Consider the following 19218-nt stretch of genomic DNA (forward strand, 5'->3'; position numbering starts at 1 on the left):
AGCCTCCACCAGGCCTCTCAGGAACAAGCCATAGCTACAAAAATACCTTGGAGCTTCTTTTAACCATGTGCTCAATTCCATGGGACTGGTTCTCAGCTACCCACTCCATGTGCTGGAAACTAGTGGGCACTGTGGCCCAGGCGTGAGGCCTAAGGAAGCAGAAAGAGGGCAGGTGCTCCCAATCTGGACCAGGAAGCCCACAGCCACCTCAATGGCAGGAGATGGCAGAAACAGTGAAAGACAGAGGATTCATACCATCCTATTTGGGATTTTGGAGGCTAATGGAGCATTTCCAAAATTGTGTTCCTATAGATGGTTCTGTTCCACAAGTCATTAATAAATGTTCCAGTGGGAGAAATAAGAGTTTGCAGTCAACATAGTATCAGTACATTGAGTTAAACAAAGCAGCCCAGCTTTCTGTACTGCAGGAATTCTCAGAGTTTTTAATAGACTAAGATTCATTTAAGAATCTTCAAGAGAAAGAGGGAGGGTAGAGAATTTCCAAACTTTTTTTTTTTAATCATGAAATTCTTTTGTCCAAGAAAATCTTGATGGGCTGTCTTGGGTAAGTTTGGAAGTATAGGGCTGACATATACTGTCCTTACTCTTCTCCTGTAGAAATTGTATCCCATGGTAGCAGCAAAATCACAAGCATACTGTGATTAAGCTGTTTTGGAAATTGCTTTAATAGCATCCACTTGAGCACATTTACTGTGCTACTTGTCAGTGAGTCTAAGGGGGAAATAGAATTCTCTGGGCGTCGGTACCAGGAGGCTTTGGTTTATCACAGATTCCTCTTGCACCATCAATATGAGAGCTATAAAACTGAGCCATTTTCCAGTGATCTTTGATGTTAATATACTCATTTACTCAACTAATATTTATTAAGCCATTTCTATGTGTTAGATTTACAAATATGAAGCTTATATTTTAGAGAGGAGGATAGTAGACAAGCAAAAATTTAAAATTTTAGTCTGAACTACTACTGTGGAAGAAGTTAAAAAAGAAGGGTGACGTAAGAGATAGTAGCAGGTTGGGGACTGAAAGGAGCAAAAGTGTAGATTGGGTAGTCATGGAAGTTGGTTTTTAGGAGCTGACATTTGAAAGGCGAGAAGGGGCTGGCTAGGAGAGCAGCTGGGGGAAAGAAAGAGGCATGGCAAGGAGAAGGAGGAACAAGTTCTCACATGCTAAAGAAGGAACCGTTTGCTGTGTTCGTGAAACGTGAAGGAAGCCAGTTTGGCTGGAGCACAAGGAAGTGCAGAGCAAATGATGTTCGAAAAGAGGGCAGGAGCCAGAGCCAGATCCGCAAGCCAAGGTGCAGAGTTTGGATCATATTCTAAGAATAACAGAAAACTGTCAAAGGATTTTAAGCAGGGGAGGGGCTTTCTCTGGTTTATCTTTCACAAAGATTGCTTTGGTAGTTTTGAGGAGACTGAATGCAAGGAGAGTACAGTTGTAAGGAGCAGTTAATAAATGACAGTGGTCATGATGGTGACAAACAGGAAGGACAGATATGGAAGAGATACAAATAAATTTCTTTATGCATGGTTTTCTGAGACCCCATCTAACTTGTAAATTAAAATAACTTAAAACAGATTTTTATTAATAATCTGACTATGAAATTCTTCTTTAAGAGGGGAAACATTTTAAAGCAAGTGCCAAGTTTTATGCAAAAATACTTTCTATGTAACATTGTTTATCGTGATGATATATTAGGAGCAGCCCAAATGCCTAATAGTAGGGGCTTAGTTAAGAAAATTATGGTGCATAAAAATAATATTTTTGAAAAATTCGTTGACATAAAAATGTTTAGAATGTGATGTTAAAAAATGAATTCAGGTTGGTAATGAAGGGGGGAAAGCCTATAGACTTGGAGTCAAGAGTGTTTATGGAGTATATATGTGTGGAGAAGACTTAGGAGGGGAATTTCTGGTGAATGATAAAGAAATAAAGATGAATAGGTAAAGCTATGTGAAATTTCAAGTAACCCTAAATGCCTCAGCCAGAACAAACATAAGATTGCATGTATTCATTCCCTGATGCATGCCATCTGAACTTTCCAAGGTGGTCTACATTCAGCCTTTTATGAGGTCTTCACAACAATCTTCTGATGTAGGGCTTGGCATCCTCATTTTATAGAAGAGGAAACTGAAGTTCAGGGAGAACCAATGATACTTCCAAAGTCATGCAAGTTAAAACTGACTTGGGCTGGGATTAGCACTGAGACCTGTCTGACTTTAAGGTGACTGCTCTGTATCACTACAAAATGGTTTAAACCTGGGGTTTCCCATATGAGTTCCAAAAATGAATTCCATCATTTTCTTCTGCCTCAATTTATGACCTGACAGCTTAACATGTAGAGATTGGTTTTTTACAGGATTCAAGATTTTACAAGATTAAGAATTAGACATCCTCTCAACAGATAGCAAACATCTACTACGTGTCAGTCACTGATTTAGGCCAAGAATGTAAAATAATAAGACAATCCCTACCTTCAAAGAACTCTCTGTCTAGCTAAGGAAAGAGCCAGACAAAAGACAATTATATCACATAAAAATGAGTCTAGTGCTTAATACATGTATAAAGGAAAGCTGGGAGGATTCAGAGTGAATTGTGACTGTGACAATCAACAATGTCTTCATAGAAATGTGCCATGCATGTTAAGCTTGAAAAGACAGGTAGAATTTTATTAGTGTATCAGGTTGGTGCAAAAGTAATAGCACCAACATAATAGTACATAGTGGTTAAGTTAAAAGGTTTGAGACTCAGACTGCTGGGTTCTCCCTGGCCCCACCACTTACTAGAATGTCCCCTCAGACAGATTACAATAGCTGTTTGTACCTTAGTGAAATTATCTGTAAAATGGGAATTACCACTGTACCTGCTTCATAGGGTTGCTGTGAGGATCAAATGACATAAGTTGCATATATCATTTAAGCTGTTTCTTGGAATAAGTTGAGTCAATAACCCTTAGGGGCTGGAGAGGTGGTTTCATGCAGAGAGCATGGCATGGGAAAGAGCACTGAGGACAGAGAACAACAATCTAGGAAAGACAGTGGAGACCAGAGCTCTGTGTGGCTTTGAGTGTCATGTTCATAGCCTGAACATGTCTGAAGGTGCTAGATAACCACTGAAGCTGTGGGAACAGGGGGATGACCTGATCAGAGCCAAGTTACAGGAAATGGAGAAGTGAGAGGTAAGAAGAGGAGACTACTACTTTTTCTATCTACTCAGCTAGAGACTACTGAGTAGATAGAAAAAAAAATGGTTTGGAAATTAAGCAGTGACAAGTTGATTTCCTTCATATACAAAGTCACATAGATGGTAGAAGAAGAAAGAAGAAATGAAGAGAAGGACGAGGAGGAAGAGAAGTAGGAGGAGATGAAGATGAAGGAGGAAGAGATGTAGAAGGAGAAAGAGGATGAGGAAAAGGAGGAGGAGGAAAAGGAGGAGGATGAAGAGGAGGAGGAAAAGGGGGAGGAGGAGGAGGAGGAGAGAAGAGAAGAAAAGGAGAAGGAGAAGCAGCAGCAGCAGCTGAGGAAAAGGAGCAGGAAGAAAATATCTGCTTTTTAATAAATGCTGGGTTAGGCACTGTGCTGAGATATTCTTACAACCCTGTAAGACAGGAGTGGCTTGGAGAAGTAGAGTGATTTGCCCTGAGTGACATAGCTAGGTAGCAGCAGAAACAAAAGTTGAATTAATTCTATCTAATTTACAACACCACTCTTGATCATTCTGTTATTCAGCCTGCTAAAAAGTAGGCTCAGACCCCTGTTTCTGGCTCCCAGACTGAGGATGTCTCCTACTAGAATGCTCTGTACTTTGTACTCTCTGACCAGCAACAACTTAAAGAACATCTACTCTGCAGAGGTCCTGGTGCTACACACTTTCCATATATAGTTGCTAATCTCAATCACTGTAAAATTTATACTATCCATTCTCATTCTCAGGTGAGGCACCTGGGGCTCAGAGAGGTTAGCTCTGGGTGTAGGGAACATAGGTCTGCAGCCTCCCAGGGGATTTATCAGGGAGAGAGTGGCAAAAGTTTTATGAGCACAGGGAAGCAAGGGAAGAAGGCATAGATCTCCCTAGCATCTTTGGAATCAGGGGACAGCCTTCTGACTTCCTGGCCAGATGCGCCAGGAGGGCCTACCTCGAGACTTGCTCCTCCGCTTCCTCTTCCCTGCCGATGTGCTGCGCAGGGGTGGTTGCAGCTGACCAATCTCGATGGGCGTGTTAGCGCGGAAACTCTCCTTGAACTTCTGCATCAGGGACTCCACTGTCTCCTGAGTCGCCTCAGCTGCTGCTATAAGGTAGCAATGGGGCTGAGGTTAGGGCTTGAGCCCACCCTCAGCCCCTAGAGCACTAGGCCTGGCCACCCTAATTCCTTGAAACTCCCTCCCTGACCCATTGAAAATATAGAATCACAACCCATCAGTCTAACCACAGATGTATCTGTTGGATTACATACTTATGTATTCAACATTTACTACGTTCCAGGTACTGCTCTAGGCCCTTGAGACTAGAGGGCTTCGTAGTGAAATGTGAGACACAATTCATTATTCAAGTAATTCTTAGTTCAGTAGGAGACATATCCAGACAATTCTAACATTGTGCAATGTTTTTGCAATAGAAGAGTACAAAATTCCAGAGGAATTGAAAAGGGTCATCTCACCCATCTGAGAATCAAGATAGGCTTCCAGAAGGAGGCAATATTTACGATGAGACCTTAAGGATGAGTAAGATTTAGTAAAGAAAGCAGGATCAGGGTGAGGTTGGATAGACCAGAGAAGACAGCGTCCTGGACGGAAGAAGAAGCATGTATGATGATCTGAAGCCAGAAGGAGCACGATGCTTGAGCAATGGAAAGTAATTTACGGTAGTTATAAGGGAGCTTGCAAAGAGGGGGCTTAGAGGAGATGAAATTGGAGTGATAAGGACATCTGGTAGGCCACATTTAGGAGTATAAATTTTATCCTAATGGCAAAAGGTAATCACCAAAAGGTTTTAAACAGGAAATTGATGTGTTCAAATTAAATCACTTTGAAAACAATCACTAACTAAAGTATGGAGAATGCAAACTGAGGGAGGAAAGGAGGCCTGGACTGAGGCTTTGGAAGTAGCCAGTCAAAGGCAATGGTGGTCTGAAGCAGGGCAGTGGCAGCAAAGTTGACACAATATCTTAGGAGACACAACCACAGTACTGTGGATATGTCAATCACTTAGAAACATATACCCATTTTATTGAGGGAATGTTGAAGCCCCAAAACACAATATATGTCTTGCTCCAAGATAGGAAATGGCAGAGTCAAGCCTTCTAACCCCTTGTCCAATATTCCGTTTGCACCAATACATTCCAATGAACTGTTAGTAGCCACATTTCCAAAAAAGTTTCAAAATTGAAACTGGTAGAAAGTTCAGTACATGGAGAAAGTAAGGTCAGAAGGGCAGAGAGAAAAAGTTGGAAGATAAAAGGAAAAAAAATAACAGAAAAGCTTGAGAAGGAAGGAGGCAACATAAAAGGCAAGAAGAGAAAACCAAAAAGAAGAAAAGAAAAATTGCTCAATAGCCTCAGTGCCTTTGTTCTGAGAAATTCCCAAAGACAGCCCTGACTTTGAAATCTTCAAACTCAGCCCTCCCTCCATCTATGTCTCCAGAGGCTGGGAAATTTCTTCTTCAGTTTGAGATACCTGCTGTCTGATGCCAAGAGATGGGATGTGCCAACGATTTCTGTTTCTTTGAAGGGGCTTCATCAGACTAGAAAAAGAAGGCTCCTGAACAACCCAGTACCCATTTCTAAGGAGCTCCTGTTTCCTCAGGGAAGCTTATCAGCTTAGACAGACATGTCTGCAGAGTAAGTCAGACCTAGAGGGCTTGTTCTGGCATTGGGTTCTGTGAGAAGTCCCATCTTGAGGGTTACAGGGAAAAGGTATGATTGCTAAGGTAAAAAGACAATTGACAATACAAATGAATCACGTGGTGGCATTAGTTTCCTCAACTGCCTCCCTTGCTATCTCTCTCCACAGATATCTTCATTAGGTATAATTGAAGATGAACCAAGAAGATTCCAGACATGGGTTCCCTTCTTCAAGCCTGGGATGAAGAATCCTTCAGCTATAGCCTACAGTATGATTCCGAGAAGCAATGTCATGCCAAGTTTTGATTCCATAAACCCAGAGAGAAAAGTGCCTTGCCCAAAATTGTAATAGGTGGGCTATACTTTGGTCAAAAGTCCAGAATAAGCCACAGTTTGAAATCCTCAAAGGGAATGACCCATACAGGATCTGTCAATATTCATTCATTCATTTCTCCACTTATTCATTGATTCATTCATTCAACAGAATTTACAGAAAAAAAACATTACATACCAATGCTGAGAAACAAAGACATAGCTTAGCTTGGGCTACCATTACAAAATATCATAGTCTGGTTGTCTTAAACAACAGACATTTATTTTTTTCACAGTTCTGGAGGCTGAAAGTCCAACATCAGGGTGCCATGGTTTTGGTGAGATTTCTCTTCCTGGCTTACAGATGGCCACCTTCTCCTCCCTGTGTCCTCACTCAGTGGGGGAGCAGGGAAAGAAAGAGAGAGAGAGAGAGAGAGAGAGAGAAACTCTCCCTTCCTCTTTTGATAAGGCCAAAGTTCAATCAGATCAGGGCCCCTTCTTATGACCTCATTTAACCTTAATTACCTCCCAAAGATCCTATCTCCAGACACAGTCAGCCACGGATCGAATTGTGCTCCCTCCTTCCCCAATTTATATGTTGGAGCCCTAACTCCCAGTGTGACTGTATTTGGAGGTGAGGGTTTTAGCAGGTAATTAAGGTTAGATGAGGTCATAAGAATGGGATCCCAATCTGATAGGATAGGTGGCCTTATAAACAGGGTAAGAAAGAAAGATCCCACTCTCTTCCTATGGACACATACAGAGGGAAGGCTGTGAGAGGACACAGTGAGGGGTGGCATCTGCAGGCCAGGAAGAGGGCCCTCACCAGAACTCCAATGTGCTGGCACCTTGATCTTGACTTTTCAGCCTCCAGAATATGACTGGCACCCAGTCTACAGGTTAAGCTTCCCTAATCCGAAAATCTGAAATCCAAAATGCTCCAAAATCTGAAACCTTTTTGAGCATGCACGTGATGCTTGAATGTTATTCTCTAAGGCAAACTTGTCCAACCTGCGGCCCAGGGGCCACATGCAGCCCAGGACAGCTTTGAATGCAGCCTAATGCAAATTCATAAACTTCCATAAAACATTATGAGATTTGAATTTCTTTTGCTCAGAAGGTGGAGACTGATTGATAAGGGAAAAGGAGGGATTAAGGATGACTCCTGGTCTCCTGGCTTGCACAGATATGGATGACGGTTCCTCAGTAAGAGAAGAAACATTGTAAGAGATGATATTTGAGAGGAGTGAACACGAGTTTTTTGTTTTTTTGTTTTTTTGTTTTTTTGAGATGGAGTCTCTCTCTGTCACCCAGGCTGGAGTGCAGTGGCGTGATCTCAGCTCACTGTAACCTCTGCCTCCTGGGTTCAAGCGATTCTCATGCCCCAGCCTCCCAAGTAGCTGGGATTATAGGCATGCAACACCATGCCTATACTATATATAGGATTTTTAGTAGAGATGGGGTTTCATTATGCTGGCCAGGCTGGTCTCAAACTCCTGACCACAAGTGATTGGCCCGCCTCAGCCTCTCAAAGTGTTGGGATTACAGGCATGACCCATCACGCCTGGCTTTTTTTTTTTTTTTTTTAACTTTTATTTTAGATTCAGGGGTACAAGTACAGGTTTGTTACATAGGTAAACTGTGTGTCATAGGAGGTTGGTGTGAAGATTATTTTATCACTCAGGTAATAAGCATAGTACTTGATAGGGAGTTTTTCTATATGGAAACCTCAGAATGTCTTTGAGATGTCTAAGTGGAGATGCTGGGTAGACAGTGAGTTATGTGGATCACACATGCACAGGAGAGAGCTGGACTCTATGGAGACTCAATACCTGCATTCTTTGGAAAAGGTAGACAGTGAATGCGGGTAGTGGCTGAGAACATGAGCTTCTGTGCTGGCAGAGCAGAGGCAGCAGAACCTGTACTCATTCCTAGCTTGTGCTGGCTGCTCTCTATTTATACTCCCAGATCCACCCTTCACCCTCTGGGCTGTGTCACCCGCTCCTTGTTAGATGGCTACTAGTTGGGTTTGGCCCGTGGGATGTCCCAGAAAGATATGGGAGGAATTTGAAGGTATTTCTTTCCTTGCTCCTTTCCTGTTTCAGTACCATGTTTCTGATAGAGACTGAGATTCTCAATAATTACAGCTTTCTGCCCAGCGTCCCTTTTTCACAGTCCCAGTTCTCACAGGGTCCAGTAAAATCATGTCTTCTCCCTGACTTTTCAGTTCTAGGAATCAGTAGTGGCTCCCTGACATTTCTTGTCCTGGTACCTTGAAATTCCTATGTTGATTCTTTTTACTTTGCCTACACCTCTATAAATAGCCACTTCATTGAATTCTTTTTAAAAAAAATCCCATTTGAAGATGTGTTCTTTGTCTAGCTAGGACCTTGACTGATATATCATTCAGCTTCCCTCTCTTTTTTTTTTTCATGGCTCTGACATTCAGCAATTCCTAAAGGTCAGCCTCTTTCCATTTTGCAATTTCTGTTTTCTTTCTTCTAAGCTGATACAGATTTGACTGGCTGGGAAAAGAAGGCACACAGAGAAGGAAGGGGTGATCCCCTGAGCTGCAAGGGTTTCTAATCCCCACTGTAGCAAATCCCATCCATCTGTTTGGCTGCTCTTGCCTCAGTGACAGTGCCAAGAGCCCAGGCAGGCTTAGAGGGGGAAGAGCTTTGAAAACCTCTCCATGGCCGATTTCATCCTGCATACAACTCCCCCTATCCGATCCCTCCTGACCCCATTCAGCAGCTCTATCGATATCAATATATCAAGTTGTCCAAACAAGCCACATTACCTCCTGGTACCTGCTGAGCTCTGACTCCCCAGAGCGGCAAAATGCTCACCCATCGCCTGGATGAATGCAACAGATGGTGCTTGATCTGAGCATCGCGGCAGGCCCAGGAAAGGGAGGGAGAGGAGGGGAACACTGCCTCATTCTAATTGACATATGAGAGATTGTCAAGCTTAATGGTAATAAACCACTGGGGCCTGAGGAAGAGAGCCCTGGTCCCCAAGCCAAGCCAGAGAGAGAGGACAGGAAAGGAAAAGACAGGATGGAAGAGGAGAGAAAAAAAAAAAACAAGAATGAAAGAGAGCACTGTGCTCAATAATAAAGAAGAGAACACAAGAAAGAGGGGGTCTAAGATGAGTGGGAAGAAGCAGAGAGGCAGAACACAGAAGGGAAGGACTAAAAAGGACAGGCGAGGAGACATGGAAAGGAAAACAAGAGAAAGAAGAAGGCATAGAAGTTCATGGTCAGGGATAAAAGACTACAAACTGAGTTCAGTGTATACCGCTTGGGCAATGGGTGCACCAAAATCCCACAGATTACCACTAACGAATTTACTCATGTAATGTAATACCACCTGTTCTATGAGAAAAAAAATTAAAAGGATAGAAGGACTAAGTTCTAGTGTTCTATAGCACTGTAGGATGACTGTAGTAAACAATAATTTATTGCATTTTTTCAAACAGCTAGAAGAGAGGATTTTGAATGTTCCTAACACAAAGAAATGACCAAGCTTTGAGGTGATGGATATGCTAATTACCCTAATTTGATCATTGCACATTATGAGCATGTATCAAAATATCATACTGTACCCCATAAGTCTGTACAATTATTATGTGTTCATTAATATTATTTTACAAAATAAGGGATAAAAGAGGGTGGACCCTGAGTCATTCTGCAAAGGCATAAGTGTTGTATGGGTTTCCAGATACCAGGCAAGCCTCAGCTTCTACCCTGGAGAAGAGGCACTACACATTGTGTCTACACTGATACTCAAAAACTGTACACTTAAACTACACATTTAAACTGTCATCCTCAAGACAAGCCTGGCCAACATGATGAAACCCCATCTCATTTAAAATGCAAAAATTAGCTGGGTTTGATGCAGGCCTATAATCCCAGCTATTCAGGAAGCTGAGGCAGAGAATCGCTTGAACCTGGGAGGTGGAGGTTGCAGTGAGCTGAGATCATGCCATTGCACTCCAGTCTGGGTGAAAGAGTGAGATTCTGACTCAAAACACACACACACACACACACACACACACACACACACACACGCCCCTGTTATCCACGGTTCTCTTCCCCACACAACCACCCAGGACGTTCCACCAATGAAATGCATATGGGTTTGAGTTGAAGTTCCAGTATCGCTTTGCTTGCCCTCTTTAATTATTTTAGACATCATCAGTCTGTGACATAAGAAAATTCACATTTCTTGAGCACCAACTTTTTGCTAGGTAGGGAGCCTGGTATTTCCTTATGCTTTCTCACTTGTTCCCCTAACAACCTGGAAAGGTAAGCATCAATAATTTCTGTTTAGAGATGAGGATAGCAAGACTCAGAAATGTTACATAGTTTTTCCAGGTCATGCAGCTTAGAGACGATAGAACTGGGATTTGGACTCAGGTTATGGTGGCTCCAATGCTCTGGCCTTATCTGTTGCTGCACTCTATAAGTACTCCCTGTCTGGTTGGCTGGAGATGGGTATGTTAATTTTGGAGTTTGGATGCGATATTTCTGGGCCTGGATAGTGGCTCTGATAGCTTAGCTCCTCTTCAGATCATCTAGGCAAAGAGCCCTAGGAAGTCTGGTGCTGGCTGAAATCAGTGAGTGGCTTGACTTGATTGGAGATTGGCCTGCTATGCCAGTGGACCCTTGCTCAAGACTGTCCACCATGGAGGTTCCGGGGTTGACCCATGCCTCACTGCAGAACTGTACTAAGAGAACGAAGAAGCAGATGGACATTGACCATATTGCCTAGTGCAGGTGAGAAAGCTCACTCTAGTTCCAGTATCAACTCTGCATGTGCATGGCCTTGAGTTACGTCTTTCAGTTTTGCAACCCTTAGTATCCTCCTCTGTAAATGTCTTCAGGGTTCTTGGGATGATTAAATGTAATTATGTACAAAAAATGTCTAACAGAGCTTCCAGAACATAGTAAATGCTCAAGAAAGAGTAGTCATTATTCATCTTTCTCTCACTAACCTGTCAGCTTCATGACATTTCATTTAACTCATTCTTTCTCATTCAATTTTTGGCATCATAAAATAGCCACTTTGCAAACTCTTTTAGAAATTATACATCCCCCCCTTTCATTCAAACGTGAAAATAGAGGCACCAAGAGATAAACTCATGATAAAGTTAGCAGCAGACCAAGATCTAGCCCTCAAATCTCCTATTCCACTACTCCTCCCTGCTTTCCCAAATTTTACGATAATTTTAACCTCAGATCTTGTGATGGTTAATTTTGTGTGCCAATTTACTAAACCATGATACCCAGGTATTTGGCCAAATATTATTCTAGGCATATCTGTGAAGATTTTTTATCTATATTTTTTAGATGACATAAACATTCGAATCAATAAAATTGGAGTAAAGCAGAACATTCTCCATACTGTGCATGAGCCTCATCCATTCAAGTGAACACCTTGATGGAAGAAAGACTAACCTCTCTGAGTTAGAGGAATATGCTACCTTTGGACTTGAGCCGCAATATCAACGCTTCCCTGGGTCTTTAGCTTGCTGGCCTATCTTACAGATTTGGAACTTGCCAGCCTCCACAATCACATGAACCAGTTTCTTTCTTTCTTTTTTTTTTTTTTTTTTGGATTTTTTAATTTTTTTTTTCATTTTTATTTTTTTGAGATGGAGTCTCACTCTATTGCCCAAGCTGGAATGCAATGACACGAATCTCAGCTCACTGCAACCACTGCCTCCCAGGTTCAAGTGATTCTCCTGCCTCAGACTCTCAAGTAGCTGGGATTATAGGCTTGTACCACCATGCCCAGCTAGTTTTTGTATTTTTAGTAGAGACAGGGTTTCAGCATCTTGGCCAGGCTGGTCTCGAACTCTTGACCTCATGATCCACCTGCCTCGGCCTCCCAAAGTGCTGGGATTACAGGCATGAGCCACCACACCCGGCCTGAACCAGTTTCTTAAAATAAATCTCTGGTTAGATAGACAGACGAAAGGAAATAGAAGGATAGAGAATACATATAACTAATAGGGTGTTGTGTGTGTGTGTGTGTGTGTGTGTGTGTGTGTGTGTATGTGTGTGTGTGTGTGTGTGTTCATGTCTTCTTGGTACTGTTTCTCTAAAGAACTCTGACCAATGCAACCTCAATTTGTGTCCTCAGGCTTTGGACTTGGCACAGTCAAATGCCAGGACTGGGGACAAGGTGATAAGAGAAGACATCTTAGTCCTAAGGTACACCTCAGCTGAGAAGACCCAACATAAATGCAAAAAAAAACATCCAACTTGGAAATTGCAAGAGTTCATTCATTGAATACAATATTCCATCTTATATAGGAGTCACCTCTTCCTGAAAATAATAAGAAAGAAAACAACTAGCGTTCCTTAGGCAGATGAGAATGCTTCATGACTAGAATAAATTTAAAACCCAAGCACACATTTTTAAAAATGGCTCCCTCTTTCCAACTCTCAGGGGTAAAAATTGATGGATTGAATTTTCTCTCGTTTCAGTTTTTCCTCCTGCACATTTTCTTAAACCTTTGGTGCCTGGCATAGCTTATCTTCAAGCAAGCGCCTGCAGACAAGACAAATGAACAAAAAGGAGCAAATATAAATTGGAAAACTTGGGAATAGCCTTTTCTTATATACAAGATCTTGGGCCTGTCAGTTAATACTGCAGACTTGTAGGGTGGTCATGATTTCTGCTAGGAGAACTGCATTGAGTTTGAATGATGGAATTAAATTTAGTGATATTTTTCTCTGTTCTGTTAAAAACACAATACCTTCCAGGTTCTCTGGAGCTGGTTTCACAGTCCCTAGCCAGAACACACATGGTCTCTAAGATTCCCTCCAGTTCCATCATCCTGTGTTTCTAAATGTAAATGAATGTGCTTTCATGAAGATGAATGCAATAAATACAACTGCATTCTTCAGTTCGCAAGACACTTTCATCTCCCTCAACTAATGTTATCCTTACAAACTGAACTTCCACGTTCCAGAGACCAGAGAGGTAATGGACATCCCAAAGGTTGGGCTGGGGTTGATACTATAGGCCCACAAATCCTTTTTGAGGAAAAAAGGGTCAAGTAAGTAGACATCTTGGGTCTAAGGCTTCTGGGTCACTTCATTACCACCTTGCTAGCAATGTGCAGGAACGGAAGGCTTTGAAATCAACCACAGTCTCTTACCAGCTGTGAGACTTGGGCAAATAACACTCAGAGTCTCAGCTCCCCTAACTGTTAAAATGAGGCTTGCAATTCCAAATCTAAGAAGCTGGTTTAGGATTAACTGAGATGCTAAATGCATATCAGAGTACATTTGCATGATACAGAGTAAGTACATTTTTTATGAGACAAGACCTCATTCTGTCACCCAGACTGGAGTGCAGTGGTGCAGTCATATAGCTCACTGCAGACTTGAACATCTGGGCTCAAGCGATCTTCCTGTCCCAGACTCCTGAGTAGCTGGGACTATAGGTGCATATCACCACACTTGTATAATTTTGTTTTTAAAATTATTTGTAGAGATTCGACCTCACTATGTTGCCCAGGTTGGTCTTGAACTCCTGGCCTCAAGTAATCCCTCACTCAGCCTCCCAAAACATTGGGAATGCAGGTGTGAGCCACCACACCTAGTCAGAGAGTGAGTACATTTTTATTGTGCCAAAAAAAATTTTTAAAAAGAGATGGAGTCTCCCTACGTTGCTTAGGCTGGACTCAAACCCCTTGGCTCAAGGGGTCCTCCCACATCAGCCTCTTGAGTATCTGAGACTAGAGACATGCCACCATGCCCTGCTATTGACAAAAAAAAAATAAAATAAGTAACAAAAATCTTAAACCATTAGTCATAGCAAATCCAGATCATCTGCTCAGCATAGACAGTGGAATCCAATAATCCAATGAGAATCAGAGTCACTAGCCAAATTCCTCCCTCCCAGATCTATCCTGTCCATGACTTCACAGGAAGGCCACATCATATGGCTCAGAACTCCATGGGACTAGAGCCACCTATACCTTACAATGGAGTTCTTCATTCAATACCATTAGTGGATGCTGTATCCAGGGGCAGGCACTGGGGACACAGTGATAATATGAACACTGTCCCTTTTTAAAACAGGACACTGTTTAGTGGAAGAGGGAGGTAAAGATAATGAAAACAGAGTGTGCTAAATGCTTAGGTAGAGAGCAAAGCATCATGAGAATACTGAGAACCTGTCTTCTAACTCCTTTTGCAAGGAGAAAGGCTATGAGAAATTTCCAGAGAAAGTACCAACTGCTCAGAGCCTTAAATAAAGGATGTGGAACCTGGGCAAGATGACAGAAAGAGTATTATGAGCAAGAGAAAGGGGCAAGGGTTATACAGAAAGTTCCACACACTTTCGTTCTCCTGGAGCTTAAAGTGAGAGATAATTTTGTTACCAAGAGAATTCATCTTCAAGCTAGGAAAGAGAGCCTGCTGTTTTCTACCCAATCTTACTTCTCTTCCAAGACCCCCATTTAAAAATTCCACTTCTTTTCATAGCCCTACTACCCGGCCCCACTCTCCTTTCTGACATCTGTTACTGTTATCCCAGATACCCTGGGTACAGTGAGAGCACAGTGTAGGGATCTGGACAGACTAGCCTTCATTATATCTCGAACTCATTATGTGACTTTGGGTAAGTTCCTTAAATTCTTTAAGCCTCAGTTCCTTCTCTGAAAAACGTTGAGCATAAATCTCCCTCAAGAATTGTGGGGTTTCTTCTTTTGGTATTGCTAAAATTCAATGTAATAATATAAGCAAAGTGCTTAACACACTACCCAAACTGGATTAAGCCATCAACTAATTAAAGCATTTATTATCATTATTGTTATCCGGCTTAACCTAGATAAGCCTGCAGAGGGTCTTGCACAGAGTCAAAGCTCAATAAATACTAAGCTCTCCATTTCCCTTTGGGGTAACTGATCGCCTTTGACTCACTGTTGTCCTTTCATGTTCAAATTTTGCCATCCTTCCTCGATCCTGTGACATCCAGGGTTTTCATCTCCATTCTACTTCATCCAATCCCATTCATGGTTACACCTTGGATCTTGCCATAATTTGGAACCTGGATGTGGCTGCAACATTAATTCCAAAGACACAGCTTCTGCTCATGGTCTTCTATCTGCTCTCATATCTTGCTTGCTCTTTCATGCTTATCAAGTTTGTGCTTTGACCTCCAAAAGATCACCAGGTCCTGACTTTAGGCATATTGTGTCAAACACTTGGGAAAATATAAAACTGTTGCTGACAGATTTATATTAAACTGTTATGTGCCAGAAAAAATTGTTTTTCCAGCAGCTAGTTGGAAGAAAGGGGAGAACCCCACTCTCTTACTTTTAATTCCTTCCTTTCTTGAAATTTTACTTCCTCCCAGTTTCACTTCTTCCCTAAGAACTTGAAGTTCTCCGGTTGATTTGTTACCAGGATTCATCTAAATGTGCCATTCCTATTTTCCAAGTCTATCTCAGTATTCAGATAATCACAATAACAGTAATAACATTTACTGTTTATGGAGTGTTTACTACCTGACAGTTCTTAGTTTAAGGTAAATACAGCCATCATTTTATGTAATCCTCACAAGGTCCATGGTACATGGAAGTATCTGCCTCATTTTTTTACCCCCAATTTCAAATCCACAACATTGCCGCTGCCTCAGTATAGATAGAGTACACTTCATTGCCCCTTGACTTGGGCTTGGATGTGTGACTTGCTTTGGTGAATGGTATGTGTAGGGAACTCAGGATGTGCTAGTTATGAGCCTGGGCTTCAAGAAGCATCACATATTTCTACTCCCACACTTGCATCTGACACCACCAAGAGGAGGGCTTGTCGCAGCTAATGTGCTGGATGAAGAAGGAAGAATGACTCAGGGTAGACTCATAGCTCTGCAGCATGGAGCAGAGTCACCTTAACTCCTACAGCCTGGGTCCTTGACCCTAGCAAATCTGTAAATGATTAGCAATGCCTATGAGATGAGAACACATTCTATCCTCCTTTCTATCCTCAGAACTAATCAATATTTATTATTTCATGACACTAAGATTCTATAGTTGTTTGTTATGTAGCATTGTTGTGGCAGTGACTGACTGAAACACAACCTTTCAAGATACATATCATTATCTCCATCTTATAAATGCATGAGTGAGTGAGGCAAACAGAGGTTAATTAATTTTTCAAGGGTCATACACAACCTTAGAATAGCAGAGCTGCACAAATATCCTCAAATACTACTTTAGGGCTTATTTTGCAGTGGGAACAATAAACATGATTTAATAAATTGACTTCCATATGGAAGACGGTGAAATAAATGGTCCTCCTCACAGCCACCTTTCATTTAGACCACGTTAGTGATAATTGTGAGGATGATCCAAGAACTGGCAATCACCTGAAACTAGAGGTATCCCTCGTCAGTGGCATTAGAGACTGTTAACACATCCATTCACAGTTTTTAGAGTTGAGCTATGCTTGCCGAATGAATGAACAAATGTTTCCAGGCATGTATGACCAGGCACTCAATGAAGGGTATAAAAATATGCATTGTGACATGAGTATATTACTTACCCATGATATGTCTGGGAATGGGGATGAGGGGAGAGCAGAATGTAGAATTTGTATAAATTCTCACTACTTCAACTGTCAGATTTTCTACCCATCTTGTTTGAAACTAAGGCAAATCTTCCCAGTGCAATAGAGTGGTTATAAAGTTAAACATATGTAAGTCAACTATAACAAATGGCAGGGATGTTAGAGTAAAATTAGTGCAGCCACATTATAAATATGTCCTATTTCTCAATATTAAGCTCTTAAAAATAGACTGGCTAAATATATAGACAATAATGGATTGAGGCTAAGTTGGCGTTACTATGAGGCTTGGGATTTTCCATTTAATGGCTTATAATTTCCATTTCCCATTTCTACATGACAGTAAGAGCAGGCTTGCTTCATTATTCATGATTACATGCCGCCACCATCAACAAAAACCCAAGCAGGAAGCTAGAGAGTAACACACTGAGGATATAGCAGAGGATCCTGAATTGGAAACTCAGCAGATCTGGAATTAGAAGCATGGCACTCAAGTTCCATGTTAGTTGCTGTGTGACTTTGGACACTTCACCAAGCCTCTCTCAGCCTCAGGAAATTAAAACTCCTGTGACATGTATCTTAAAGCATTTGGTAAGCTAGGTCATTATAAAAGTTTGCAATATTATCACTTCATTTTTACTAGTAAACCCTAGTTACAAATTCTGCTTAACACATCCTTAATTAAACAGTATACATACAAAAGGATGAGACAAAACAAATGGTTAAAACATGTGCAAAATTATTTTATTATTATATACACCAAGGTCCAAATCCTGGTTCTGCCTGTTAGCATCTGCTTACCCTTGAGTACAATGACATTGATGTTCTGAGCCTCTCAGTTGTCCTTTGTTTACTAAATGGGGATAAAGATATATATATAATAAGTATTTAAAGAAGAAAACTGTAATATCATTCACTCATTGTGTGTTTAGTGTTTACTCTACACCAGGCACCATTACTTCATATGCCACTCACCACAAGCCTAGGAAGTGAGTGACATTATGGAGAGAGTTCATAGCTTGTCTGACTTCCATGATGTTAACCACTCTGAAATACAGGAAGAGGAGCAAAAGCAGAGTGTGGAGGGAACAGAGAAGAGATCAAACTGTGGAGTGCTGGACTGTCCCAAGCATGAATGGAGGCTGCTGTATAGATATGGGGTCCCATATGCATCTCAGAAATTGTTTCTATCCCATGGTAGATAATCCTGAATTGTCTTCTTCTTTTCCTTGTTTGGCCCTGGTTAAAACTGGCTCAGCTAAATATTATAGATAACTCCTTTCTTCTCTATCCCCTTCCCAAACAGCAGCCAAAAAACTGAGCTAAGGCAGTAGAGAGGACAGGAAATCATGTCTTCAGCAGAGCAGAACAAATTCCTTCTCTGATGTTTTTTGGGGAATAATAGAGATCCATCCTAGGGAGCCATTTGCACAGGGAGCCTGCATGTATGGGTGGATGGGTCTTGAAGAATGCTCTTATATTGCTAGATGTGCACAATGAGGTAGAGAAATGTGATAAAAAGAAAGAGAAAGAGAGAGAGACAGAGACAGAGAGGCTGTGATAGAACCTCAAAACAAAGCCCCTCCCTGTGCAACACAGGAGACTCTGATAACCTCGGAAGGAAGCTCACACTCCAGGCACTGTTCTGATAAGGGTTACAGACTATCAAGTGCTATCTCTCTTCTCTGAGTATCCTCCTCCTCTTCCTTATCCTTTATCTGTCACCTATGGATTTAAAGCTCCAGACATTGGACCTGAATTAGAGGTAGATTTCCAAGCAGACTTTTTTGCAGTCCACATCAATAATGTAGATTTTATAAATACATATTCAGCTGGACATTTTTCCTCCTCTCCTAACTTTTCATTCAATTATCTGGGCATCAGAGAGATCAATATGAGTTAACAGTAAGGTGACCACTAAAGTCTTGAACCAAGAAGAGCACAGCTTTACTCTTCATTGCTCAGACCATACCTAGAGGAGTGTGTTGAGAGATGAGTGTTACATTAAGCATATTATTAACAGAGCAGAGTAGGTCCAGATATGAGAAGCTAGTCTGACATGGAAGATTGTAATGGTATCAAGAGGAACTACAAGACTCTAAGAGAGTAGAAGTTAGCTGCCTTCAATTACATGAAGGGCTATAGTACTAGCACCACTTCTAATATTAATGTTTAACATGTGTATTGCTATAGCTGCACCCCAGGCTCCACGATGCATGTATTATGTATGTTATAATTACAAGAACTAGTATCTTTTGAGTGCTTACACTGGGCCAGACATCTGCTAAAGGGTTTTGAAGTTATAATTTCATGACATTCTCTATGATGCTGCAAAACAAACACTATTTATAACTCTCTTTAACAGATGGGAAAACTGACCCTGAGAGAGATTAAGGTTCTTGACTAACACACAATCTCAACTTTGGCATTATGGACATTTGGAGCTGGCTAATTCTTTGCT

At 41.5% G+C, this 19218-nt stretch overlaps 1 protein-coding gene across 4 annotated transcripts in view; it reads right to left on the reverse strand.

Annotated features, from left to right (window-relative positions):
* Positions 1–19218, reverse strand: part of ASTN2 (astrotactin 2) — a 1008266-nt gene that overhangs the window by 720063 nt on the left and 268985 nt on the right. For 2 of the 4 annotated variants that reach the window (XM_032164974.2, XM_032164972.2), the window contains exon 4: positions 4154–4306. The exons of 1 other annotated variant lie outside the window; for it this stretch is intronic. In XM_032164974.2, coding sequence (XP_032020865.1) covers positions 4154–4306 — 153 coding nt within the window. The remainder of the gene's footprint in view (positions 1–4153; positions 4307–19218) is intronic. One more of the 4 variants, XM_032164973.2, reaches the window with a different exon arrangement.

Source organism: Hylobates moloch, unplaced genomic scaffold (assembly GCF_009828535.3).
Source record: "Hylobates moloch isolate HMO894 unplaced genomic scaffold, HMol_V3 SCAFFOLD_10, whole genome shotgun sequence".
NCBI classification, from domain to species: Eukaryota; Metazoa; Chordata; class Mammalia; order Primates; family Hylobatidae; genus Hylobates; species Hylobates moloch.